Raw genomic sequence first — 26,901 nt, forward strand, 5'->3', positions numbered from 1 at the left:
AAATGGAACCAAAATTAATATCAAAGGTAAACCATTTTATTCAATATTAAATATGATAATAAAAAAATTAACTACACAAAACTACTAAATATATTTGCTAATCACTTTCTTCTTTTTTGTTTATTTTTGCAGATGATTATTATCAGATTGAGGTTTTGGTTCTTCTTTCCATCATACGATCAGTTGTGCTTCTCATCACTTTCACTATTTGTCTATTCTTTACCTGTACTCAAAATTGACCAAAGTTGTAAACTTTTCTTATTGGCCTATAATAAATGTAAATATGCTAATGACTGTCCTAAGGTTAATCCTAAGGTTATTTGACTCAAGAATTCTGACATTTATTATAACCACAAGGCTGTATAGATATATGACCACTTATATGTGTCCACAACATAAAATCTAAATTCTAGCAAAAATTTCATAGCACTGAAACCATCACTACAGTACTTACAAGCTGTCAGCCTGTCTCTAACTATGGCTTAATTAAGTTTTTTTTTTTTTTACTCAATATTTGTTCATATTGTCTCAAACATACCAGTTAATAGACATTTTATTGCATTGAACTGTTGTATAAAATCAATAATACATTTACAATTTCCAAGACCATGATAATCTACGGCCAAATCACAGGCATTCTAATAATCGTACGATATTGCTATGTAATTTCTGTTATATTCTTTGTTACAGCATGTATCACTGGACGCTTATAATGCCCTGTGTATGATTATAAAGTGTGATTATTAAAAAAAGAAAAAAATGTATCAAGTATGAATCAAGATGGAATTAATAAATACTTTATATTTTATTGAAAAACATTAAACCACACAAAACATTTGGTTTGCATATCAACGTTAACCAGCCTATAATATAACATGCTTATTTTGAAAAGTATGTTAGGCCATTTAAAAAAAAAAAAAAAAAGAAAACTGTAAGATTAATATTTTTACAGTTAAGATTTAATATTGGTGTATTAAAATATAACCTACTACAGTGGTACCCTGCTTATCGACCGGCTCGGACACTGACCTTTTCGCTTAGCGAACAGTTTTTCGACCGTAATTTGCGCCCACTGAATGACCAAATGCCCGCTTATCGACCTTTTTTTACCCCGACCCATGTGGAGCGAGGGAAAGGGTCTCCCCAGTCTCGCTTCAGCCGTTGTGGAGAGAGCATCTATCGTAAATTATACTTTGGTTTGTGAACAATAAAGTGTTATTTAGCAGTCAATATAACAATTTAGTGCGTGTATATTGTATATTGTGTGTAAATTCGCTCTTTGACCTTTTCGCATTTCGACCGGTTTTAAGGAACGGATTAAGGTCGATAAGCGGGGTACCACTGTACCTCTGTTTTTTACTGAGATAAAAAATATCTTTGTTTTTCAATGAAAAAAAAAATAAAAGAAATTCAAATATAATTTCAGTGTGTGACTAGTTAAATGCAATAATGCAATTATGAATATAGTAAAATATTACTTCTTTTTTTATTTTTTTGTATGTCTTATTTGTACTTTTACTCTTGGACTTGCATAATGATACGCATGATATTGTTTAGGAGGTTTGACAGTGTTGAAATTTACAAACATAATATATTCATATGCTGATATATTAATATCAGCATTCAGAACTTTTTAAAGTGGACTGTGGATTATAGATTTTTTTTTACTGTTTATATGTCTAATGTACATATATTTATTCATCCATCCATATTAACTACTCTAACATTTTACAGTGAAGTTTAGTTTCTGAAGGTTAAGTAATAATGTAAAACAAGGTTAATGAGAAATCTAATCTAAATGCTAAATGCTAAACTCTAGTGATTGCTATATAGTTTTCAATCCTGTGTTGAATGTTGGCCTATGCATTTAAAGCCATACATTTTTTTACAACAAAAAAGACAGTAAATGTAAATAAATGGCACTCTTAAACCACTAACAAAGGAGATTTCAAAGCAATATTACTTGGGGAATTCGCCACATTTGAGCACATTGGTTTGCACCTTATGAGTAAACAGTATGTTCTTGTAATGCTTCTTTTTGTAAATATTTGCATTGGCATTTTATAAGGCAATTAAATTCCTCTGAATATATTCAACATGCGTCTTAGTTTGGCCTTGTTAAAACTTGAGCCAGCAGTGTAAGCGAAAAAATTTTTTTGCCCATTGTGGTTTTGTCATTACCACTGTGACAGCAAATTTTTTATGTCACATACTCTGTTTTGCCACTTTACCTGGTGGATGAGTTCAGACAGCATTAATGTTTTACAAAAATGGCTTTAAGTAGCATTTTTCTTTGTCTGTGTTGTATATATGGTGTAACCTCGGGTTACGTTCTATGGCCCCTCGCATGTAACAAGAAATAGCAAGGTTTTAACGGGAATTGTACATGTACTGTACTGTAAACTCAACAAAAATTGTGAATTACTTGTCATAAATGTTTAATTTACTAATTTAAATAAATAATACAAAAATAAAATAGTTTTTTTAACATTTTTATGTAATTTATTAGTAAAAATTTTGAAATGTTACTACGAAATTTTGATCTATTTTTGCGAGTTACTCAGTCCGGTTCCGAATGAAAAGTCACGAACAATCGAGTGTCAAGGTCACGAGTATCAAGGTTCCACTGTATATATTAACAAGTACAAAGCAGCAAAATATAAAGCTTGTAATAATGTTAACAAGAAACAGTTGGTCAAGAAATTATTAGGCATAAATTTAACAAATAGTAACTGATTATGAGGTAGCTATCACTTTAAATTGTGTAATTATGTTTGTCTCAGCAGTAAACTTGCAGAATGCTTTTTTACAGAAAGAAGTGTTAGTATTTAGTGTTGATAGATTTAAATAGTATATATCGATTATTTGAAAAAATATTGTGAACCCAGACAAAGACATTTTAATTATTACCATGATTTACCTTTCTAAATTATATCATTCTATCTCCTTGTTTCTAGATTTCCCCCAAAACTGTTCACTATAGCAAACCATCAAGGTCTCTTAGGAGGTCACAGAAGTTGTAACCCTAACCCTAACCCTAACCCTAACCCTAACCCTTTGTTTAATTAGTTTACTATTTGAAAAATGATTTCAATGATGAATCTCTCAAAATATTTTATTATGAGAGTAGCATACTATTATTAATGTGTCTGCATAAACAGTGTGTCTTTCATGTTAACTTAGCCTTTTACTTTTCACGAAGAGAACTGTGCCTTGTCCAAACGCTATATCATAAAGAAATGTGACAGCGCAGTAGTAAGTGGCGGAGTCGGATAGTTTCACATTTCTGATGCTCAGATTAAAACTAACAAGTCCAATATTTGTGTAAAAGCGACCATCATCATCAAATTCATTATAAAACCTTGCAGGTTAATAGTATTTTTTGACTAATAATTTGATGTTAAGTTTAATATTTACTTTTTTTGGGACCACACCTTTACCCAGAAGTGTATTCTTTGAAACAAAGGCAATATGGTAAAAATAAAAAGATTTCTGCATTAAATACAGAAAATACACTAAATCTTTTAGCTTTAAATATAAAAAAACTTAAAATGAATGTCAATATTTTCATTTTTCTTTTAAGTACTGCTTTATAAACTATAAACTTTATAAATAATATAAACTTCATAAACGATATGGATTTAGAGAAAGCGTACGAAAGCGTGCCGAGAGAGGAGTTGTAGTATTATTTGAGGAAGTCAAGTGTGTCAGAGAAGTATGTGAGGGTGGTGCAGGACATGTATGAGGACAGTGTGACAGCAGTTAAGTGTGCAGTAGGAACAACAGACTGGTTCAAGGTAAAGATTGGACTGCATCAAGGATCAGCTTTGAGCCCTTTCCTGTTTGCAGTGGTGATGGACAGGTTGACAGACGAGGTCAGACAGAAGTCTCCATGGACTATGATGTTCACGGATGATATTGTGATTTGTGGTGAGAGTAGGGAGCAGGTTGAGAAGAGCCTGGAGAGGTGGAGGTATGCGCTGGAGAGAAGGGAAATGAAAGTCAGTAGGAGTAAGACAGAGTACATGTGTGTAAATGAGAGGGAGGCCAGTGGAGTGGTGCGGTTGCAGGGAGAAGAGGTGGAGAAGGTGGAGGAGTTCGGGTACCTGGGGTCAACAGTGCAGAGTAATGGAGAGTGTGTTAGAGAAGTGAAGAAAAGAGTGCAGGCAGGGTGGAGTGGGTGGTAGCAGGTAGGACGTTTTGGAGACAAGGTGAGGTGTGGAGACGGATGATCTGCTGTGGCGACCCCTAATGGAAGAAGCAGAAAAAAGATGAAGAAGACTGCTTTATAAACTATGAATGAATTATATTGAAAGATTTTTATGAATATATGGGGACATTTTATGAAGCTATATATTTCAAGTTTGTTTTACTGTAAATATTTCCTTTCATTGCTTCTTTTCTTTTTTTTATTGCATTCTTACTACATGGTCCATTAGTCACCATGGATATAGTGTATATAATAAAGATATAGTGAATGCGAAACAACAATTCAACCTCAGTGTGATGAGCATTTATATTCTAGTATGTGGAAAATATATTTGTCCATAGGTGTGATTGAGCATGTACATATGTGTATGCGTGTAGCACAGTACCCAGTGATGAACTGACATTGCATTCAGTTTATATTCTCCCTGCCTGTTCCCAGACTGCACCTGCAACAATACCCTGACCAGGATGCAGCGACTATAGAATATGAAAGAATAAATGAATAAGTATGAATTAGAGGGAAGTGAGTCTTATGTTGTTTATTGATACACTTTTCCCTGCCATTCTTATACATACAAGGTGAATTTAAGGTGTCATTTGAAAAAACTAGCTTTCAATCAGAAATAAAGCTGTTACTATTAGACTGTGGAACTATACTTCTTGAAAATGTAACAATGTTCAAAAAAACATGACATGTTTTATATAAACTTAAGTTAATAAATGTAAGTTACAAATTGAAGGTAAAAAACAAACAAAAAAATAAACACAACACGACACGTTTTTGTTCCAGTGTGGGATCCATTAGAAAAAGTGGCTTTTTGAATACTGGCTTAAGCCAAAGTAAAGGGACACATATGACCAATTGTCTCTAATGCAGTTATTGAGGTTCTGTGTTTGATGTTGCACCTTAAATTTGGAGAGACAATTTCTTTGTTTCACTGTGAATTGTACCAATGGTATATAGTTGAAATGTCAATAAAATCATTTGACTTGACATCAGTTACATCTTTGTGAATTTGAAAGGCTACAAAAGACTGTGTGTAAAATTGTCATCACAATTTCTCATTAAAAATGTGAAGAAAAGATGTGAATCTGCGCAATTCCAGAGCTTACGAGCCCACTTCAACATTACTTGCAATTTTGTGGTTATTCAGTGGTTGACATAAAGCAGCACTGTGGTGATATTGGTCTACACCGATTGGTTATGATATTCCCCTGTTGGAGGATGTTTTAGCTTGCATGCAAAGAATGTTGATAAGTCTAAGCTTTGTTGGGATAGGCAATATCACAATATACACAACCCTTCTATGCAGGGAAATTAATGGACTCTGCCAATGCCTAAATGTGAGGGCATGTGCCCTTTTCACTAATCAAAAAACGAACAAGTCTTCATGACATGACTGACAGGAGCTATGTTTCAACAAACCCTGAAACAGTCTGAGATATTCATTACTGGAGTACAAAAAGACATGAAAGAAAAGGAAATGTTTACTTAATGCTTTGTGTTTACAACAAAGAGTGCAGGTTCCAGGAAACTTGAATGGAAATGGAGCTTGAAGATCTTGCCCATGTATTGTCTCTAGTTGCCAACCTACTAGTGATTGTCAGTATAGGAAGTTGGCATTGGTCCTCTTGTGGTGGTTAATGGCTGCATTAAAACTGTATTCAAATTTGATTTTTTTAGGATAAGATTCATCTTGCAGAATCTCCTGCAAACAGCATCAATTCAAATTTCTATAATTTCTACTGTGATTGCCAGATCAGCTGACTGAAAATCATGAAAAATATCAGTTTGAGTTGTAATGCAGCTTTCAGCAAAATACATCCCCATTTGCTGTTGTAGTTAGTTTAGAGGAATTGAGCAGAAATCAACCTAAATGAGGCATTTTTTTAAAACTAAAGTTGAGTGTTCTATATCACTTCTAACAGACTTCTTTTTTATGACTCCTCATAAATGGCTGAAAACTTCGCTCGTATTTAACTCCCAAATCATTACTTTTCATCAAAATCTTTAAAAATACTTCATAAGTATATAGTCACTAAATATTTTGCACTGTTAATGCATAGAATATAATTTATTTACTGTACCAATCATTTTATACATGTTAGTTATGTTAGTGTTTACAATAACTATTGCCTGATTACCGCTTTATAAATGTCTGTAGGTGTCCATAGTTAAGCATAGAACAGACTGTGACCAATCTTTCATACACTTGGACATGTTTCCTCCATGTTTTCTTGCCCAAAGAGACATGGGTTCCTGTAAGAAGGTCACATCAGCAGCATAAGCATAAAAAAGCAGGTCATAAAACCACACCAAGTGAAAAGGTGTGAAGGACTTTTGCTCTTTTCGAGCTAAGCTTTTCCAACCTCTAAGTAAAACTGATGCGTCAACACAAAAACCACAAAGGCAGTGCTTCATACAGTCAGCGGTTAAAAGCATTGTGTTGTGTTGTTAAAACAATACTAAACACCATAATGCATTCCACAGAGGTTCTAATTTCTTTGATGTTCTGGTTTCACATTAAGCTGTATATGTTTGTTTAAAGCAGGCGTGGAAGAAAATTTTATCGTGTATGACGGAGGTTTGACGTTTAAGAATAAATATGATGATGTTTAAAAAGATACATATTAAAAAGAGTGGATATTCTGTGATCTTTGCTCTGTGCACAGGGGCATTGTCATGCTGAAACAGACTTTGGTTTTCTAGTTTTAGTGAAGGGAAAATTTTATTCTGCCACATCCAGACATCATATACAATTATGTCCCCTTAACTTTGTAGTTACAGTTCATGGAAAAACCAAATATGGGTATGAATGTCTGGCGTCCCAATACTATAAATGTATATATACACTGACCAGGCATAACATTATGGCCATATAACATTTTAAACTGTGATTGAATAACAATGATTATCTCTTCATCATGGCATCTGTTAGTGGGTGGGATATATTAGGCAGCAAGTGGACATTTTGTTCTCAAAGATAATGTGTTGAAAGCAGGAAAAATGGGCAAGCATACGGATTTCAGTGAATTTGACAATAGACATCTGATTGGTGGTAATAAAGTTATAACTGATCAGTGAATATATACAGTGGTACCTCAACATACGAGTTTAATTCGTTCCGTAACCTTGCTCGTATGTCAAGAGGCGATAAGCTAAGGCGAAGGGAAAACTTGTTTTTTACTATCACTACTGTACACTATGTTTACCTAAACTTTTACATTTTTACTTTTTATTCTTTGCTTATCTTAATTTTCGTCACAATCTTCGCTTTCTGGCTTCGATTCGCCATCTAGCAGCGGCGTCTCGAGCTCGTATCTCAAGTTTTTGCTCGCGTATCAAAGCAAAAAATTGACAGAGTGACCGCTCTTTCTCAAAAAACTTGTATGTTAGGGCACTCGTATGTCGAGGTACCACTGTATTAAGTTAACTACTTGTTGTATCTTTATAAAAGCGTCTGCACATCTATCTATCTATCTATCTATCTATCTATCTATCTATCTATCTATCTATCTATCTATCTATCTATCTATCTCTCTATCTATCTATCTATCTATCTATCTATCTATCTATCTATCTATCTATCTATCTATCTATCTATCTATCTACTTAACTTCATACACATTGTATTGTGATGTAATTTCTGATACAATTAGAAACTATGATCAAATCATATTAGTGTATAAGAGAGACGTCGGAATGTCTGTTTTTATTATATAAGATCATGTTGCTTATAAGAGAGTAATGTTGAGAAAGAACAATCTTGCCAACATACTGATACCAAAAATTTGAGATCCTGAAAACTACGTAAAAGCCCGTACTGTAAACCAATGCTGCGCACTGCTGCCCTCTACTGCTGAGTGCATGAATAGAATTTATAATGCAAAGTTACCTTTTAAGGTTTTCTAGTTAGATCTTATATTAAAACTAATCAAAACCATTCAATTGTTGCTTATATTAGTAACTAACCAGATTGTGTAACTTGTGATACACAGAAATGCACCTTTTCATTCTATTTACGTTCAGAAAATTCAGATTACACACTAAAAAGGACGTGAATAAAGATGAGATTTGATAGAGCTTACATATTAATTTCTATTTAGACCATTAAACAAATTGTCTTATTCAAAGATTTACAGAAGTGCTTTTTTTGCCTATGAAATACACACGCTCATGCTAATTCAGTAGGCCAGAGACTAATAATACCTTTATACCGATTGGCCAGGCAGAGGGACCGAGCTGAGAAGGATGTTCTTCAAGTTAGAGCAATATAGGATGGAGATGGAAATGTGTTGACTAGTAAGGAGAGTGTGTTGAGAAGATGGAGGAAGTATTTTGAGCAGCTGATGAACAAGGAAAATAAGAAAGAGAGAATGTGGGATGGTGTAGAGATGGTGAAGCAGGAAGTGGATTGGATTAGTAAGGAGGAAGTGAGAGCAGCTATTAAGAGGATGAAGAGTGGAAAGTCGGTTGGACCAGATGACATACCGGTAGAAGCGTGGAGATGTTTAGGTGAGATGGCAGTGGAGTTTTTAACCAGATTATTAAACAAGATTCTGGAAGGTGAGAGGATGCATGAGCAATGAAGAAGGAGTGTGCTGGTACCGGTTTTTAAGAATAAGCGAGATGTGCAGATTTGCAGTAACTACAGGGGAATTAAGTTGATCAGTCACACCATGAATTATGGGAAAGAGTAGTGGAAGCCAGGCTGAGAGAAGAGGTGACAATCTGTAAGCAACAGTGTGGTTTAACGCCGAGGAAGAGCAACACAGACGCCTTATTTGCTTTGAGAATGTTGATGGGGAAGTATAGAGTAGGACAGAAGGAGTTGCGTTGTGTGTTTGTGGATTTAAAGAAAGCGTACGACAGATTACAGAGAGAGGAGTTGTGGTATTGTATGAGGCTGGACTGCATCAAGGATCGGCTCTTAGCCCTTTTCTGTTTGCAGTGGTCATGGACAGGTTGACGGACGAGGTCAGAGAGGAGTCTCTGTGGACTATGATGTTTGCGGATGATATTGTGATTTGTAGAGAGGTATGCGCTGGAGAGAAGGGGAATGAAAGTCAGTAGGAGTAAGACAAAGTACATGTGTGTGAATGAGAGGGAGGAGAGTGGAGTGGTGCGGTGCGGTTGCGGTTACCTGGGGTTTAACAGTGCAAAGTAATGGAGAGTGTGTTAGAGAAGTGAAGAAAAGAGTGCAAGCAGGGTGGAGTGGGTGGAGAAGAGTGACAGGAGTGATTTGTGATAGAAGGGTATCTGTAAGAGTGAAAGGGAAAGTTTATAGGACTGTGGTAAACCCTACGATGTTGTATGGTTTAGAGACAGTGGCATTAAATAAAAGGCAGGAGGTGGAGCTGGAGGTAGCAGAGCTGAAGATGTTGAGATTTTTGTTGGGAGTGATGAGGATGGACAGGATTGGAAATTAGTTTCTTAGAGGGACACCGCATGTAGGATGTTTTGGAGACAAGGTGAGGGAGGCGAGATTGAGATGGTTTGGACATGTGCAGAGGAGGGACATGGGTTATATTGGTAGAACAATGCTGAGGATGGAGCTACCAAGAAGGAGGAAAAGAGGAAGACCAAGGAGGAGGTTTATGGATGTTGTGAGGGAAGACATGCAGGTAGTTGGTGTGACAGAGGCAGATGTAGTGGACAGGGGGTTGTGGAGACGGATGATCTGCTGTGGCAACCCCTAATGGGAGAAGCAGAAAGAAGAAGAAAAAGAGACTAATAATACCATCTGCAGGAGGAGGTTAGTATGACATGGGAGAAGGAAAATAATAAAACTTTCTTTCAGCTTCTCCCATTAGGGGTCGCCACAGCGGACCATCGCATGTTTGATTTGGCACATGTTTTACGCTGGATGCCCTTCCTAACGCAACCGGGCTTGGGACCGGCACTAAGGCTGGTGCAACCCTAATGGCTGGGGTTGGTTCCCTGACCGGGGATTGAACCCGGGCCGCATCAGTGAGAGTACCGCATCCTAACCACTAGACCACCAGGGAACTGAGAAGGAAAATAGTAAAATATAAAATATTTTTAATAAAAACTTAATTCTGAATGGACATTCGCAAAGTTTTATTTTGTTTTTATGAGTCACCTCACCTACTCAGTACAAACAGAATCCTGGGCTCAAGATCAAATCAGCATGTTTGGCAATGTTACCTAGAATAGAATAGAATAGAATAGAATAGAATAGAATAGAATAGAATAGAATAGAATAGAATATTTATTTAAATTACCCTTTTCTTCTTTCGGCTTCTTCCATTAGGGGTCGCCACAGTGGATCATCCGTCTCCATACCCCCCTGTCCTCTACATCTGCCTCTGTCACCCCAACCACCTGCATGTCTTCCCTCACCACAATAAACCTCCTCCTTGGCCTTCCTTCTTTCCTCCTTCCTGGTGGCTCTATCCTCAGCATTCTCATACCGATATACCTCATGACCCTCCTCTGCACATGTCCCAACCATCTCAATCTCGCCTCCCTCCCCAAAACATCCTACATGTGCTGTCCCTCTAATAAACTAATTACTAATCCTGTCCATCTTCGTCACTCCCAACGCAAACTTTAACATCTTCAGCTCTGCTACCTCTGCTGTCTTTTACTCAATGCCACTGTCTCTAAACCATACAACATCGCAGGTCTCACCACAGTTCAATAAACTTCCCCTTTCATTCTTGCAGATACTCTTCTATCACAAATCACTCCTGCTATCACTCTTCTCCACCCACTCCACCCTGCCTGCACTCTTTTCTTTACTTCTCTAACACACTCTCCATTACTGTGCACTGTTGACCCTCAGGTACCTGAACTCCTTCACCTTCTCCACCTCTTCTCCCTGCAAACACACCACTCCACTGCCCTCCCTCTCATTCACACACATGTACTCTGTCTTACTCCTACTGACTTTCATTTTTATTATATATAATTATTTTTTTTTTAAACACTTGCCCTATGTGTATGTGAGCCCTTGCCAACATATAAGTCATAATATAAAATCTCTGACAGGCAACATGATTAATCCCAGGGGAAAACTGGGCATTGTTCTACTTTCAAATCTTCCCGACATTCATGTGAATGTTAAATTGTTCAGGAATGTATGAAGGAACATCCAAGCATCTGTGATATGTGCAGTATAAACCAGCCTCGTCCATGGAGGTCCCACCCCACAACTTACAGGATTTAATAGAATCATGACTTGTCTCGAAAGAAAGAAAGAAAGAAAGAAAGAAAGAAAGAAAGAAAGAAAGAAAGAAAGAAAGAAAGAAAGAAAAGAAAGAAAGGGTACAAGGAGAGAAAACAAGGGTCACGAAGAAAGAAAGAAATAAAAAAATAAAGAAAGAAAGAAATAAAGAAAGAAAGAAATAAAGAAAGAAAGAAAAACAGAAGCACCGCCAGTCCTGCAGGAGGCGCTGTTAATAAAGTCGAGTCCTGGCGCAGGCGGAAGTTGTCAAAACTCTACGGTGTTGAAGCATCGACTGTTCAAAACAGTGCATTATTTTGAAGCTATGAGCCGTAAAAGAAACCACAGTTTTATTGAAACGGGGCAGTTGTCTGACTCCCAGGCAGCACTGATGGACAGCACGGGGTCCTCTGTCCGAGCGGAGGAGAGTCTGTGTGAGCTGGAGCTTGATGAGGAGCTGGTGTGTTCAGTGAGCGAGATCACCGAGCACCTCGGCAGGAACATCACCGTGGCGCTGGAGGAGGCCCTGTCCGAAATCCGCAAAGTGGTGAGCGCACGGACCAGGCTCCTGAAAATAGAGCTGAGGGAGAAGACAGATGAAATCGAGCTTCTCAAGGCCCGGCTTGAGTGTGTCTCCAGCGAGCCGGCTAGGAAATCCGAATTCCTCCATGCGCCGCCGAGGAGCAACAACACGGAACCCAAGAAAGCTAAAGCGGCAGCTCCTACTGTCAAAAAGGAGAATATTGACGCCATCTGCGATTACCTAATGAAAGACAAAAACTCTCGCGGAGCTGCTGATGTGGAGGGCGAGCGGCATCATCATCATCAGCATCAGCAGCAGAATCAGGCCTCACTCAGCCCCTGGACAGAGAGCGAGGACATCTTCAGCATGTTACCCTCCGCCAGCAAGAGACTCTACGATTATGAGTGGATGTCTGGAGTGGAGCTCAACTCCTCCTCTGAGTATAAAGGTAACGAAAGAGAGAGAGAGAGAGAGAGAGAGAGAGAGCAGCTTTGGACATCAGGTGAAGGTTTATACACCTCTCAGGCACATCTAGAGATGTTCAGGCTTCACACAGTGTCACAACTTGGTCTCTAAAGTAAAATCAAGTAGCATTTACTTTCATTTCATCCATATACAGTCCACCAGGACCATGGTTAAACAGTGTGTGAAGTATATTAATCATTACAAACACATTCAAGTGCTGAAAGTTAAAGTATGGCATTGCTGAACAATAGTCTTTTGGTGTACCTTTTTTAAATGATGTGTAATAAAAGCAGTAAAATTTGTGTGAATATTCGATTCTGATTGGCTGGAACGTTGTTCTGGTTAGTAATGAACAACTTTAACCACAGGAACATAAAGTCACTAGAGTGTCTATAGAGTAAGAGAGCTATTGGGAATGTTTCCTAATTACCTTATTAAACTAAATTGAGGATTGTTACGCTCTGGTTAAATTATAATACAAATATGACGATTTTGATAAATAATCCAAGGCGCAAGATGACGTTAGAAGATGACAAGAAAACGTTAAAACGAGAACTAACATGCAAAACAACAAACAACATCCAAAGATTGATTATTAGTAGAGATGCAGATGCACATGATTCACATACATCTCTCTCTCTCTTACTATCTCCTCTCTTTTATCCGTTTCATATAATTGATTCAATTAAATGTAATCCTATCGCACTTCTTTACAGAAATAAGTTATTTCGACACTTTCTGGAGAATGGCACTGCAGACATCAATGAGCGCTTTAACTTATGCACAACGTGGAGGCAAAGCATCGCGTCATGCACCTCCTGCTCATGCATACCTAGCCATGGATTATTCCTTACTTATATTGCACGTTTTAGAGCAAACCGGATATAAAATTTCAATCAAACTATTTAATCCCCTAATGAAGAAGCCAGAGGTGACTATGTTGAGGAAAAACTCTTTAAGACAACGTGAGGAAGCAAACTCAAAAGGGAACTTGTACACTGGGGGACCTCGGACAGTGCCATTCAAAATCATTACACTACTTAAACTGTATAGTAAAATAGTGCTAACTGTGTTTGTAAATTTCCCATTGGGATGAATAAAGTATTTTCTCTGTGTCTCTATCTTTTTATCTTAACAGGCTTCATTAGAGTTTTAACTTGTGTACGACGGAAACGAAAAGATCGATTCCGCTAAAAATCTTTTTATTTTTTTTATTTTATTTTTTTATATTTTTTCTGTTGGATAACATGACGAGGGGGTGTTACATAATGTTGCTAGACACTTTGTTACACGTTGTAATAATTACACTAATGTAGCACATTTTTCTTACACTTTAAAGAGCGAAATTAGTACTAAAAAAACCCTTAAAGCCCAACATTTTGAGCTCCCATTCATACTGGTTATACCGCAGGTCCTCCAGCATTGTCTTGATGCTGTTGTGATCCTCTTTATATATCAGGAAAAAAGAAACATCCTTTTAAATGGAATCTTACTACCTTTTATTTAACATTTTCCCGCAAATCCTTCTGCATTAAATCTTTTTTCATTATCAGTATTTAGGACAATGTATTAATAAGATAAGAAATTAGCTCTAAGATAAAGTAACCTGTTAATCCAGGAAAGAAAAAAACTGTATATCGCACCGTATTTTGTAAACGTAAGCAGCAATGTAACTGATGTAACATACACCATGTCTAACTATGACACTGCAACAACCTGTAATTGCAACATGACTAATATGGCCATTAAACTATGAGTGAGTCAAGTATTGATTTGTAACACATCTTATCCTGGATGCACGTATATACAGCACTTCACACACTGCTTTCCTTTCACTCTTTTTGTTTTTTTGCTTAAGTATGCACTATGACGGTTAGGTGTAAAAAAAAAAATATATATATATATATTTATATATATTGTAGGACTTTACATTTTCATTTCAGTTCACCCTGGGTGAAAGAAACGATGCTGCAGGGCTCATGCGCCATAACGCTTCAATCGGAGTAGATTCATTTTTCGGGCCATTAGGTCGGCATGCTTCAAGGCAGTTATTTCCCAACTCACAAACTACCTCAACTGCTGCTACCTATTTTGTAAGAAGGGTTACAGCTTGAAATGAATATATACGGCTATAAATAATAAATAATCCTCATAGAATCAAAATGTATCTCTGCAGTAATTTTATTTCGCCATATTCAAGGCAAACATCATCTCCTCTTAGGCCTTATATTGTTTTGAATGTGTTCCGAACTATGGAGTTTGCGTCTGTTAGTGTAGCTTGTAATTATAGTTAGTCATAGTTACATGTTTTCCACCCATTTTTGAGGACACTATGTGGACAAAAGTCTTGGGACACCTGTCTTTTATGTATCTTTTTAATGTGGTTCTTTCCCAAACAAATTTGAAGGCACACAATACTTAATACAATCTTTGGAGTTAAATTTACCTTTCACTTAAACTAGGAGACCCAAACCTGTTCTAGCATGACAATGTCCCTGTGCACAAAATGTGCTTCATGAGGATATGGTTTACATGGGCTAGAGTGGAAGATCTTGAGTAGCCTGCTATTGCGCTCTGAGCTTCTCATATTGAACACTTACTGCACCACAGAATTCTTCAGCGCAAATTAGATCCTGGCTTTACTAACACCCTTGTGGCGGAATGAGTCCAAATCTTCACAAGTGCACTCCGAAATCAGGCAGAACATCTTTCTAGAAGAGTGGAGGTATATAAAGTGTTTATAACAGCAAAAGGAGTATAAATGTGGAATGAAAAGCTCATGCAAATCTTTTGGTGTCTGCAAACTTTACGTAGGGGAAAATGTGTTATTTCCTCAGACACTAATCATTCATTGTGCCGTTGCTTAATCAGGTGACTCTGAGTCCAAATGTGAGAATGCCATAGCTGCAAGAGCGACGGCTGAGGAAGAGTCTGAGGAAGGGAGAGGGATGGGGCCGGTCTCTGACGATTCTTCTGCACCATTTGCTCTGGATGCTCACGGCTCGCCCGACGAAGACAGCAGCCCAGTTGAGGAAAGTATTGACCCGTTAGATCCAGGTAAGTGTTCTATAGGAAGTTGGCATGTAAATTAAACTGTGGAAATAGAATTTTTTTTTTTTTACTAAAAACATAAGTTTAATTAGCAGCATAATCCAGTATTCTCAATATTTTGTATGTAAAGGGAAAACTCAAGATTTCGAGTAATAACTGTAAATTGTAATTGACACGGTTCTTTCTGAAAGATCAATTATTTAAGTATTAAAATGTTCAACTCATTCAGGAGAGACATATCGAATAGATATATCGAGGTAAAATGTAAACACGTATCATCAAGAATGCAGAATATTCGCAGAATTTCCAAGGATGAAAGTCTACGCATGTAAACATCAACAAATTTCCATCGGAATCATGCCAATAGTTTTAGTCTTTTTATTATTTATTTATTTATTTAACACATTCATAACTTGTGTGATTTGCAGTGGCGAGTTTGTCTATATGCACTACATAGCTAAAGGTTTGTTGACACCTGACTGTCCATAACACAAATCTAAAGCACACATTGTATATAATGCATTTGCATACATAAGCATTAAACTTTTACTGGAACATAGAGGCTAAAACATGCTCCAGGATGACATAGCAAGGTTTATTAATATATATCATTGAGGTTGGAGTGGAAGTTCTGTCTTGCACACCTTTGGGGTGAACTGGAACACTGAACCCCAGATCTTCTCAGCAGATTAAACACAAATCCATACAGCCATAATAAGTATTCCTTGTAAAGTGGATGCTGTTATAATGGCAGAGAGGGGCTAAATCTGGAATGGGATTTTCAACAAGCACATATACACTGTGTGCACAATTATTAGGCAAGTGTTTATTTTGACCTTTTCATCATTTTATCCTTAATTTCCAAGTCCAAGCTGTATAAACTTGAATGCTTATTGGATTTAATGCATATCAGGTGATGTGTATTTGTGTAACGAGGGAGGGTGTGGCCTAAGGAGATTAACAACCTATATCAAGGTGTGCATAATTATTAGGTTGATTCTTCTCCTCAGGAAAAATGGGCCAAAAAAGAGATTTAACTGACTGAAAAGTCAGAAATTGTAAAAAGTCTTTCACAGGGATGCAGCACTCTTGAAATATCTAATATATTGGGGCGTGATCACAGAACCATCAAAAATGTTGTAGCAAATAGTCAACTGGGTCGCAAGAAACGTGTCGAGAAGAAAAGACACAAATTAACCGGCAAAGATTTGAGAAGAATCAAACATGAAGCTATCAGGAACACCTTATCCTCCAGTGCTGCCATATTCCACAACTGCAACCTACCTGGAGTGTCAAGAAGTTCGAGACATGGCCAAGGTCAGAAATGCTGAAACCCGACCACCTCTAAACAAGACACATACGTTGAAACGTCAAGGATGGGCCAAGAAATATCTGAAGACAGATTTTTGAAAGGTTTTGTGGACTGATGAGATGAGAGTGACTCTTGACAGACCAGATGGATGGGCCCGGGGTTGGATCAGTAACGAACACAGAGCTCCACTTCGACTCGGACGTCAGCAAGGTGGAGGTGGGGTACTGGTATGGGCAGGTGTTTTTAAAGATGAGCTAGTTGGACCTTTTTGGGTTGAAAATGGACTCACCATAAACTCTCAGACCTACTGCCAATTTCTAGAAGACAATTTTCTTCAAGCAGTGGTACAGGAAAAAGTCTGCATCTTTTAAGAAGACTTTGATTTACTCCACTCCACTGCGTGGCTGACCAGTAAAGGCCTTAAAGATGAAAAACTAATGACATGGCCCCCTTCTTCACCTGACTTAAACCCTATTGAGAACTTTTGGGCCCTTCTTAAGCAGGAAATGTACAGTGAAGGTAAACAGTACACCTCTCTGAACAGTGTCTGGGAGGCCGTGGTTGCGGCTGCACAAAAAGTTGATTCTGACCAGATCAAGAAACTGCTGACTTCGTGAATTGAAGGCTTGTAACTGTTATGGAAAAGAAGGCTGGCTATATTGGTCACTGAGGTTTTCTTATTGAAATTTCAGAAATGTTTATTCGTAGATTTTGAGTTTGTTTATTATTCTCAGTTTAACAGGTGAAAACAAACAAGTGAGATGTTTAAGGGTTAAACATTTTGGATTGACCAAGAGCACTGTAGTTGTACAATAACAAAATTAATCCTCAAAAATACAACTTGCCTAATAATTGTGCACACAGTGTAAGGGCTTTTATCAGGTGTCCACATGCGTTTTGCGTTCTAGTGTAGAATTTGTATACAGTGGGTACGGAAAGTATTCAGACCCCCCTTAAATTTTTCACTCTTTGTTATATTGCAGCCATTTGCTAAAATCATTTAAGTTCATTCTTCTTCCTCATGAATGTACACACAGCTCCCCATATTGACAGAAAAACACAGAATTGTTGACATTGTTGCAGATTTATTAAAAAAGAAAAACTGAAATATCACATGGTCCTAAGTATTCAGACCCTTTGCTGTGACACTCATATCTAACTCAGGTGCTTTCCATTTCTTCTGATCATCCTTGAGATGGTTCTACACCTTCATTTGAGTCCAGCTGTGTTTTATTATACTGATTGGACTTGATTAGGAAAGCCACACACCTGCCTATATAAGACCTTCCAGATCACAATGCCTGTCAGAGCAAATGAGAATCATGAGGTCAAAGGAACTGCCTGAAGAGCTCAGAGACAGAATTGTGGCAAGGCACAGATCTGGCCAAGGTTACAAAAAGATTTCTGCTGCACTTAAGGTTCCTAAGAGCACAGTGGCCTCCATAATCCTCAAATGGAAGATGTTTGGGACGACCGGAACCCTTCCTAGAGCTGGCCGTCCGGCCATACTGAGCTATCGGGGGAGAAGAGCCTTGGTGAGAGAGGTAAAGAAGAACCCAAAGATCACTGTGGCTGAGCTCCAGAGATGCAGTCAGAAGATGGGAGAAAGCTGTAGAAAGTCAACCATCACTGCAGCCCTCCACCAGTCGGGGCTTTATGGCAGAGTGGCCCGACGGAAGCCTCTCCTCAGTGTAAGACACATGAAAGCCCGCATGGAGTTTGCTAAAAAACACCTGAAGGACTCCAAGATGGTTAGAAATAAGATTCTCTGGTCTGATAAGACCAAAATAAAACTTTTTGGCCTTAATTCTAAGCGGTATGTGTGGAGAAAACCATGCACTGCTCATCACCTGTCCAATACAGTCCCAACAGTGAAGCATGGTGGTGGCAGCATCATGCTGTGGGGGTGTTTTCCAGCTGCAGGGACAGGACGACTGGTTGCAATCGAGGGAAAGATGAATGCGGCCGAATACAGGGATATCCTGGACAAAAACCTTCTCCAGAGTGCTCTGGACCTCAGACTGGGCCGAAGGTTTACCTTCCAACAAGACAATGACCCTAAGCACACAGCTAAAATAACGAAGGAGTGGCTTCACAACAACTCCGTGACTGTTCTTGAATGGCCCAGCCAGAGCCCTGACTTAAACCCAATTGAGCATCTCTGGAGAGACCTAAAAATGGCTGTCCACCAACGTTTACCATCCAACCTGACAGAACTAGAGAGGAGCTGCAAGGAGGAATGGCAGAGGATCCCCAAATCCAGGTGTGAAAGACTTGTTGCATCTTTCCCAAAAAGACTCCTGGCTGTATTAGATCAAAAGGGGGCTTCTACTAAATACTGAGCAAAGGGTCTGAATACTTAGGACCATGTGATATTTCAGTTTTTCTTTTTTAATAAATTTGCAACAATGTCAACAATTCTGTGTTTTTCTGTCAGTATGGGGAGCTGTGTGTACATTCATGAGGAAGAAGAATGAACCTAAATGATTTTAGCAAATGGCTGCAATATAACAAAGAGTGAAAAATTTAAGGGGGTCTGAATACTTTCCGTACCCACTGCACATCCAAAATATTCTATTGCCGATTTATTTATTTTTTAATGACGTGCTGGATGTGAAGTAATACTGCATCAGAAACAGTAAATTACTGCATGCATCTGTTTACTGCTGGTCAGGTGAACAATCTACATCATGCTTGATATCTACAGTATACAAACCTCTACTCCGATAACATTCTTTCGTGACTTACTTTCTCTCTTTCTTCAGACCAGCATTTCTCTGCCCCTACATTCATCTGCCCCTTCTGTGGAACCCTTTGCCCCGACTCATCGTTCCTGGAGGAGCACATGAAGCTGATGCACCGGGATGAGAGTGCTCAGGCTGTTCAATCCGGCTCGTCTTCCAGCACAGGGCAGGGTGGTGAGGGAGAGCTGTGGCGGAAGGCGAGCTCTAGCGAATCCCAAGCTCGTGAGAAGAAGGTGGAAGGTGGATACGAGTGCGGGGACTGCGGCCGGCGCTTTAACTACCTGGGCAACCTGCGACAGCATCGGCGCATCCATACAGGCGAAAAGCCGTTTGTGTGCTCAGAATGTGGCGAGAGATTCCGGCACGCCGCTCGCCTCAAGAGTCACCGACTCAGTCACAGCGGTGCGCAGAGCCCCTTCCCGTGTCCGCAGTGCGGGAAAGGCTTCCCCGTTCTCTCTGGTCTAAAACGCCACCAACGTGTGCACACGGGCGAAAGCCCTTACGCCTGCCCTCAGTGCGGCCGGCGTTTCAAAGAGCTCGGCAACCTGTACACACACATGCGCATTCACAGCGGCGCCACTCCATATACCTGCTACCAGTGTGGCCGGAGCTTCCGACATTTAGGGACTTACAAAAGCCATCGCTGCACCCCCATCACACAGGTACCCAGTGCACACGGTCCAGCGTGGCCTCAAGAGGACAAAGTCCAAACTGGATAAATAGAATTCCGCTGGCTTGTTAACTAAGGCAATGTTGTGCTAGGTTTCTTCAGCAGACGGTCGAGAAATCTTTTAACCTCAGCGTGGAAGATGCTGAACATTATGGACAGACATAGGACGCTTAAAAAAAAGGAAAGAAAGACAACCCATTTCTGATTCAGATATGCCGGAAACCCTCAGTAGGACAGATAATGTAAAGAACCTGATTTTTTCCGGTCCTAAGACCCGAAGAGAACTTGGAGACAACTTGAAGGAGCAGAAATTAGCACATTGATGCTTTAACCCAGGTTTGTTTCCATACCGATGAGCATGCATGTTGGTTTGTGAGAATAATAGTGCTAAACAGCTGTTAAATATTATTTTTATTATTTTTTTTGTAGTTATTTTATTTCACAATTTTTTTTTTTTTTTTTTTTTTTTTGCACAATCAGCCTGAGTTTAAATGCATCTGAGCCTTCTGTGCTTTCCACACCCTGGTGGTAAGAGCAGTGCTGCTGTTGCCCTCTGGATGACGTGTTACTGTATCAACTGCTTCTGTAGTTGTATTGGGAAAATCCTAAACGGCCTCTTTGTGTTCTAGTTTACTACTTTATCACATAATTGACACTATTAACACACTGTTTCTTTGGATTTGTTTTAATATGTTCACACTTTTAATATCCACACAGTCTAAAATGGGCAAAAATGATAGAAAGCATAACCTTGCTTTTGGTTTTCTTTTCGGAAAAGCACTATTTGGACAAAAGTATTCAGACACCTGACTTCTGTATACAGATTTTAACTTCTGCCCTCTGCCTCACACTACATCAGAACCTGACTTTACTAACACCCTTGTGGCTGAATGAGCACATATCCCCACAACCACACTTCCCAGAAGAGTGGAGTTTATTTTAACAGCAAATAGAGACTAAATGTGGAATGGGATGTTCAAAAATCATGCATGAAGCTTATGATCACATGTCCTTAAACTATTGTCCATATAGTGAATAAAGACTGTTGTCTAGGTTTTTTTTACACAGTAAAAAAAGTCAACGATTAAGTTATTGTGAAATCATTGCATCTTAGGACTTTTCATTGTACATGATACCCAATGTATAATCAGTAAAACATGAAAAAAAAGAATGTATGACTGTTAGATGAGGTGATGCAAACTGTCCGTGATCAAATACCAATGGACTGGGCCTTACCAGTTACTGCCAACCTAGTTGTAAACTTAATTAATAAACAATATATCATCTGAAACATGAATCCTCTATTACTGTAGAACGATCGCTTCGGAGAGTGTTGAAGTAACTGTGAAGAAAAACTAGAGAAATCTACAGCTCAAGTTGGATAAGGTGTTTGCAGGACAGCCAAAACATGAACACTCCACAAAGCTGGCTTTTAGCAAGAGTGGTAAACCATATGTAAAGAGTTTTTTTCTTTTAGTGTGACTGGAAAAACATGGAAAAAGCTCCTCTGGTCTGATGAGACCAAAACTGAAGTGCTGCTTGAGAACATTCTCACAATGAAGCATGGTGGTAGTAGCATCATGGCCTCTTGGTTGTGCCTGAATAATTCCTTCCTTACCTGATCACTATTTTGTTCATTGGTCAGCCCATATTCTTTATTCTATGCCATATGCTTTGAATATTATCATGCCAAATATTCTTTCAGTTCTTTTACTAGGTGTTGGAGACTTTGTTTTCGAAATTGTGTTTTACATTTTTGAGTAATTGAATGTGTGTAGGATTAAAAAAAATAAATTCTTCAGTATCTAAACAGGGTCAATGGCACAGTAAGGTCAAATATCTGGAATACTTTTTTTTTTTTTTGGTACTTTGTCATTCGGAGTTGTAACCCTTCAGAATTTTGGGTTATTTGTTTATTGATTTATTACCGATCCTAGGTTTTTGAGGTCTGCTGTTCCATTACTCCTGGCTATACCACTTTCCCCAGGCAGGCTAAAGTGTGACATTTCTGTGCCACATGTGCATTTAGGATTTTGTTTCCTATTTATTGATTTTTTTTTTTGTTATTATTATTACTTTTAGTACAATTTCATCTCATAGTATTATTCATTATTTATTGTGTTCTGTCTGAGTTTTCAGTATGTACAGCCCTCACTGTACTATTGTTGTTACCGTGCTTTCGAAATAAAACCTACTAACTATATAATCCTGATTAAATCTATCACAGTTCCAGTTTGTAAAACAACAAAATGTAGAATGGTTCAAGGGGTGTTAATACTTTTGCAAGTCTTGTGCGCACATCTTTTGATCCGACAATTCAAATCGATAAATGATCCCTTATTTAACACTCAGCTAAAGAGAGTATATATAGAGTATACATTTTAGTGACTCTTGCTCAGATAGTGAATGTTATCCTATGTCTATTACTTTATACTCTATATAAACAAAAGTATTGGGACACCTGACTTGAACAGCACCCATATCTTGTTCTTCCCCATACTGTTGGAGGCACACAATTGTACAGGATGTCTTTGGATGTGGTAACATTAAGTTTTCCCTTTATTTAACTAGGAGACCCAAACCTGCTCCAGCATTACAATGTCCCTGTGCACATAGTGAGTTTCATAAAGGTATGGTTTACATGGGTTGGAATGAAAAATATTCTAACCCTACTTAGCACCTGATCACCCTACATCTGTTCCTGACTTAACTATGAGCACAAATATCCATAAGCAAACTCCAAAATCTCACACATCTTCCCAGAAGAGTGTATGTTATTCTAACAGTAAATGGGGACTAAATGTTGACTGGGATGTAAAAAAAAATAAAAAAAATCACGACTCTTATGAGCAAGTGTCCACAAACTTTGTTCATTAGGTTTATATATTAACCTCTCTCTATAACAAACAGGCCAAACAACACTGGAATTTAGAATACGAATTTAGAACAATGTTCTTGACGTGGTTCCAGTCCTGTGAAGAAAAAGTGCAGATTGTCATTAATGATTTCTCACCAACATGCACACTGACACTCATGCATGTTGAGGGTGGTGACGTGATGTGAAAAGTTTTGACAGTGTGAATGTGTTTCTGTCTTCAGCAGAAGCGACCGCTGACGTGATGAAAAGCACAGCAGCTCAATCTGGACTGAAATTATAAAGGGGTTTAAAATAGAATGTATCCTACTGTTGCAATACAAACCATGATAAACAGTATGTTTACTGAACGGCAGTTAACTCTTTATGGATCTAGAGGCTGGCTAGTTTGCATTAATCAGTTTCATTTAAAGGTTTTTTGTTAATGATGTGGAATCATTATATAGTACAAATCATTAAATCCAGAATGATGATGCATAACATAAGGTTTTCTGTTATATTGATGTAAAAATGAAATATCGGCTTATGCAGTGTGACTCTTGAAATGTCTCTCTTCAGAGACATATAGACAGACAGACTTATCATTATATTTTGTACACAAGTTTCACCCACTGTTAAGGACACTCTCACTCACGTTGAAACCCTGTAATCTCAATTTCAGGATGAACCTTCAAATTTCCTTATCAGTCACTGTACAAATCCAAACATATATATATATATATATATATATATATATATATATATATATATATATATATATATATATATACAGTGAGGAAAATAAGTATTTGAACACCCTGCTATTTTGCAAGTTCCCCCACTTAGAAATCATGGAGGGGTCTGAAATTGTCATCGTAGGTGCATGTCCACTGTGAGAGACATAATCTAAAAAAAAAAATCCAGAAATCACAATGTATGATTTTTTAACTATTTATTTGTATGATACAGCTGCAAATAAGTATTTGAACACCTGGGAAAGTCAATGTTAATATTTGGTACAGTAGCCTTTATTTGCAATTACAGAGGTCAAACTTTTCCTGTAGTTTTTCACCAGGATTGCACACACTGCAGGAGGGATTTTGGCCCACTCCTCCACACAGATCTTCTCTAGATCAGTCAGGTTTCTGGCCTGTCGCTGAAAAACACGGCGTTTGAGCTCCCTCCAAAGATTCTCTATTGGGTTTAGGTCTGGAGACTGGCTAGGCCACGCCAGAACCTTGATATGCTTCTTACAGAGCCACTCCTTGGTTATCCTGGCTGTGTGCTTCGGGTCATTGTCATGTTGGAAGACCCAGCCTCGACCCATTTTCAATGCTCTAACTGAGGGAAGGACGTTGTTCCCCAAAATCTCGCAATACATGGCCCCGGTCATCCTCTCCTTAATACAGTGCAGTCGCCCTGTCCCATGTGCAGAAAAACACCCCCAAAGCATGATGCTACCACCACCATGCTTCACAGTAGGGATGGTGTTCTTGGGATGGTACTCATCATTCTTCTTGCTCCAAACACGTGTAGTGGCATTATGACCCAAAAGTTCTATTTTGGTCTCATCTGACCACATGACTTTCTCCCATGACTCCTCTGGATCATCCAAATGGTCATTGGCAAACTTAAGACGTGCCTGGACATGTGCTGGTTTAAGCAGGGGAACCTTCCGTGCCATGCATGATTTCAAACCATGACGTCTTAGTGTATTACCAACAGTAACCTTGGAAACGGTGGTCCCAGCTCTTTTCAGGTCATTGACCAGCTCCTCCCGTGTAGTTCTGGGCTGATTTCTCACTTTCCTTAGGATCATTGAGACCCCACGAGGTGAGATCTTGCATGGAGCCCCAGTCCAAGGGAGACTGACAGTCATGTTTAGCTTCTTCCATTTTCTAATGATTGCTCCAACAGTGGACCTTTTTTCACCAAGCTGCTTGGCAATTTCCCCGTAGCCCTTTCCAGCCTTGTGGAGGTGTACAATTTTGTCTCTAGTGTCTTTGGACAGCTCTTTGGTCTTGGCCATGTTAGTAGTTGGATTCTTACTGATTGTATGGGGTGTACAGGTGTCTTTATGCAGCAAACGACCTCAAACAGGTGCATATAATTTAGAATAATAAATGTAGTGGAGGTGGACATTTTAAAGGCAGACTAACAGGTCTTTGAGGGTCAGAATTCTAGTTGATAGACCGGTGTTCAAATACTTATTTGCAGCTGTATCATACAAATAAATAGTTTAAAAATCATACATTGTGATTTCTGGATTTTTTTTTTTAGATTATGTCTCTCACAGTGGACATGCACCTACGATGACAATTTCAGACCCCTCCATGATTTTTAAGTGGGAGAACTTGCAAAATAGCAGGGTGTTCAAATACTTATTTTCCTCACTGTATATATTTTTTTTTTTTTTTTTTCTTTTTCCCAATAAGTTTTGTGTCATACATTTGTTTAGGCATACTTGTTTTTATCATGAAGGATCATAGGCTTGCTAGTAAAATTGTGAAAAATCATTGTACAAGTAAAAGTTTTTAGACTCAACAACAAACACTATTTAGAACATCTAATTAAGTAACAAAAAAGTAGTAAGTAGTCATTGGAGTGCTACAACACTGATAACATGCTAATTACATTTTGAACTGATAGGCCTCATGTAATAATCTAATTTCTTGTAAGGGACCATAGTGAGCGTCGATAGTTCCTGGTTTCTGCAGTGTATTGTGAGAACATTCCAGGGGAATTAGCGATTGAGGCAATCCTTATTCCTCATTCCACTATTTTCTGTGGTCTTATTTAAGATTTTTATTCAAAAAGCAGCATCTCATTTGTATTTCTCCTAATAATGACTATTCTTCTTTGTTTTTCTCAGGAGGATATGGCATTAAGCCAATTTAATGGAAATACCTGCAACCTATTTATTTATTCAGTTATTCAAAGAGCATATCATACAGATTCACAGTACAATATCAGGATGGGTATGGCTGTTGGTGCCAAACTTTCTGTTTTTCAGAATCTCTCACAGAATAGTGCAGAAAAAACACAGTGTGAAGTCATTATGTAGGCTTTATGTAGAGGTCAGTGAAGAATAGTATTGATTTTACTTTATTAGGAAGGCTGCAGTAACGCTAATGGTCACATTCACAAAAAAAAAAAACAACAACCATAGCACAGCGCATTGAACTTTGAGAGTGATTACATCATGGTTCTACTCCTGACAAACAAGAACGACAAATTGAGGCTAGTGGGCACAGGCTCAACGAAACTGGACAGCTGAAGATTGGAAAAGGACCAGGTGATATTTTTTTTTGTCCAATCTTCAACCCTTATTAAACCAGTTATTAAAAACCCTGTTTGGATTGAGGCAGGCACATCAAATGTGCAAATCTAAGAACATAAAAAGGGCATCTCAAACCTTTATTTTCTGTAGAGAACGTTTCTTATGCTTATTATATATATATATATATATATATATATATATATATAGAGAGAGAGAGAGAGAGAGAGAGAGAGAGAGAGAGAGAGAGAGATATAGATATAGATATATATTATGCAACATCTTAAATACTTCAGCTCATAGGTTACACAATTTTTGTATTGGAGTGTTCACACACTATATAATAAGCTCAGGGTCGTAGGTTATGAAAGATACGTTTCAGCCTTGCCTTCTCATCACTGTTTCAAAGCTTATTAAGTACATGAGCAGGAGGTTGTCAGACACACTGTATAATCACATTCTGTTTAATGAGCCCCTGCTAATTTCAATCAAGCTCAGTGAGGGAGACCTGCCATCAAAGAGCTTAATAGTTGTTGCGAGTGCCTGAATGCTGTTGCAGTTACAGTATTACAGATTCACTGATCTCCTGACAATACAGAGGTCAAA

General features: G+C 38.3%; 2 protein-coding genes across 3 annotated transcripts in view; both read left to right on the forward strand.

Moving 5' to 3' along the window:
• The window catches only part of LOC310727025 (immunoglobulin kappa light chain-like), a 2,961-nt gene extending 1,263 nt beyond the window's left edge, over window positions 1-1,698 (forward strand). For both annotated transcript variants that reach the window (XM_083543071.1, XM_083543072.1), the window contains 2 exons: window positions 1-26; window positions 133-1,698. The exon at window positions 1-26 is cut by the window's left edge and continues 316 nt beyond it. In XM_083543071.1, the coding sequence (XP_083399197.1) occupies window positions 1-26; window positions 133-239 (133 nt within the window). In that variant the 3' untranslated portion in view covers window positions 240-1,698. The remainder of the gene's footprint in view (window positions 27-132) is intronic.
• A 9,940-nt stretch (window positions 1,699-11,638) lies between these two features.
• Window positions 11,639-21,455, forward strand: znf16l (zinc finger protein 16 like). The gene is made up of 3 exons (XM_083542424.1): window positions 11,639-12,370; window positions 15,259-15,444; window positions 19,516-21,455. The coding sequence occupies exons 1-3, from the start codon at window positions 11,725-11,727 to the stop codon at window positions 20,211-20,213; spliced, it is 1,530 nt and encodes a 509-aa protein (XP_083398550.1). The 5' UTR covers window positions 11,639-11,724; the 3' UTR covers window positions 20,214-21,455.
• Window positions 21,456-26,901: the final 5,446 nt, after the last annotated feature.

This window comes from Silurus aristotelis, assembly GCF_946808225.1.
Source record: "Silurus aristotelis genome assembly, chromosome: 5".
Taxonomy (NCBI): Eukaryota; Metazoa; Chordata; class Actinopteri; order Siluriformes; family Siluridae; genus Silurus; species Silurus aristotelis.

Bases quoted from the DNA above. Each gene is read 5' to 3' on its own strand.
- znf16l (XM_083542424.1), top strand. From the start codon at position 11,725: ATGAGCCGTAAAAGAAACCACAGTTTTATTGAAACGGGGCAGTTGTCT. The intron at 12,371-15,258 runs GTAACGAAAGAG...TTGCTTAATCAG, and splicing joins CTCCTCCTCTGAGTATAAAG to GTGACTCTGAGTCCAAATGT. The intron at 15,445-19,515 runs GTAAGTGTTCTA...CTCTTTCTTCAG, and splicing joins TATTGACCCGTTAGATCCAG to ACCAGCATTTCTCTGCCCCT.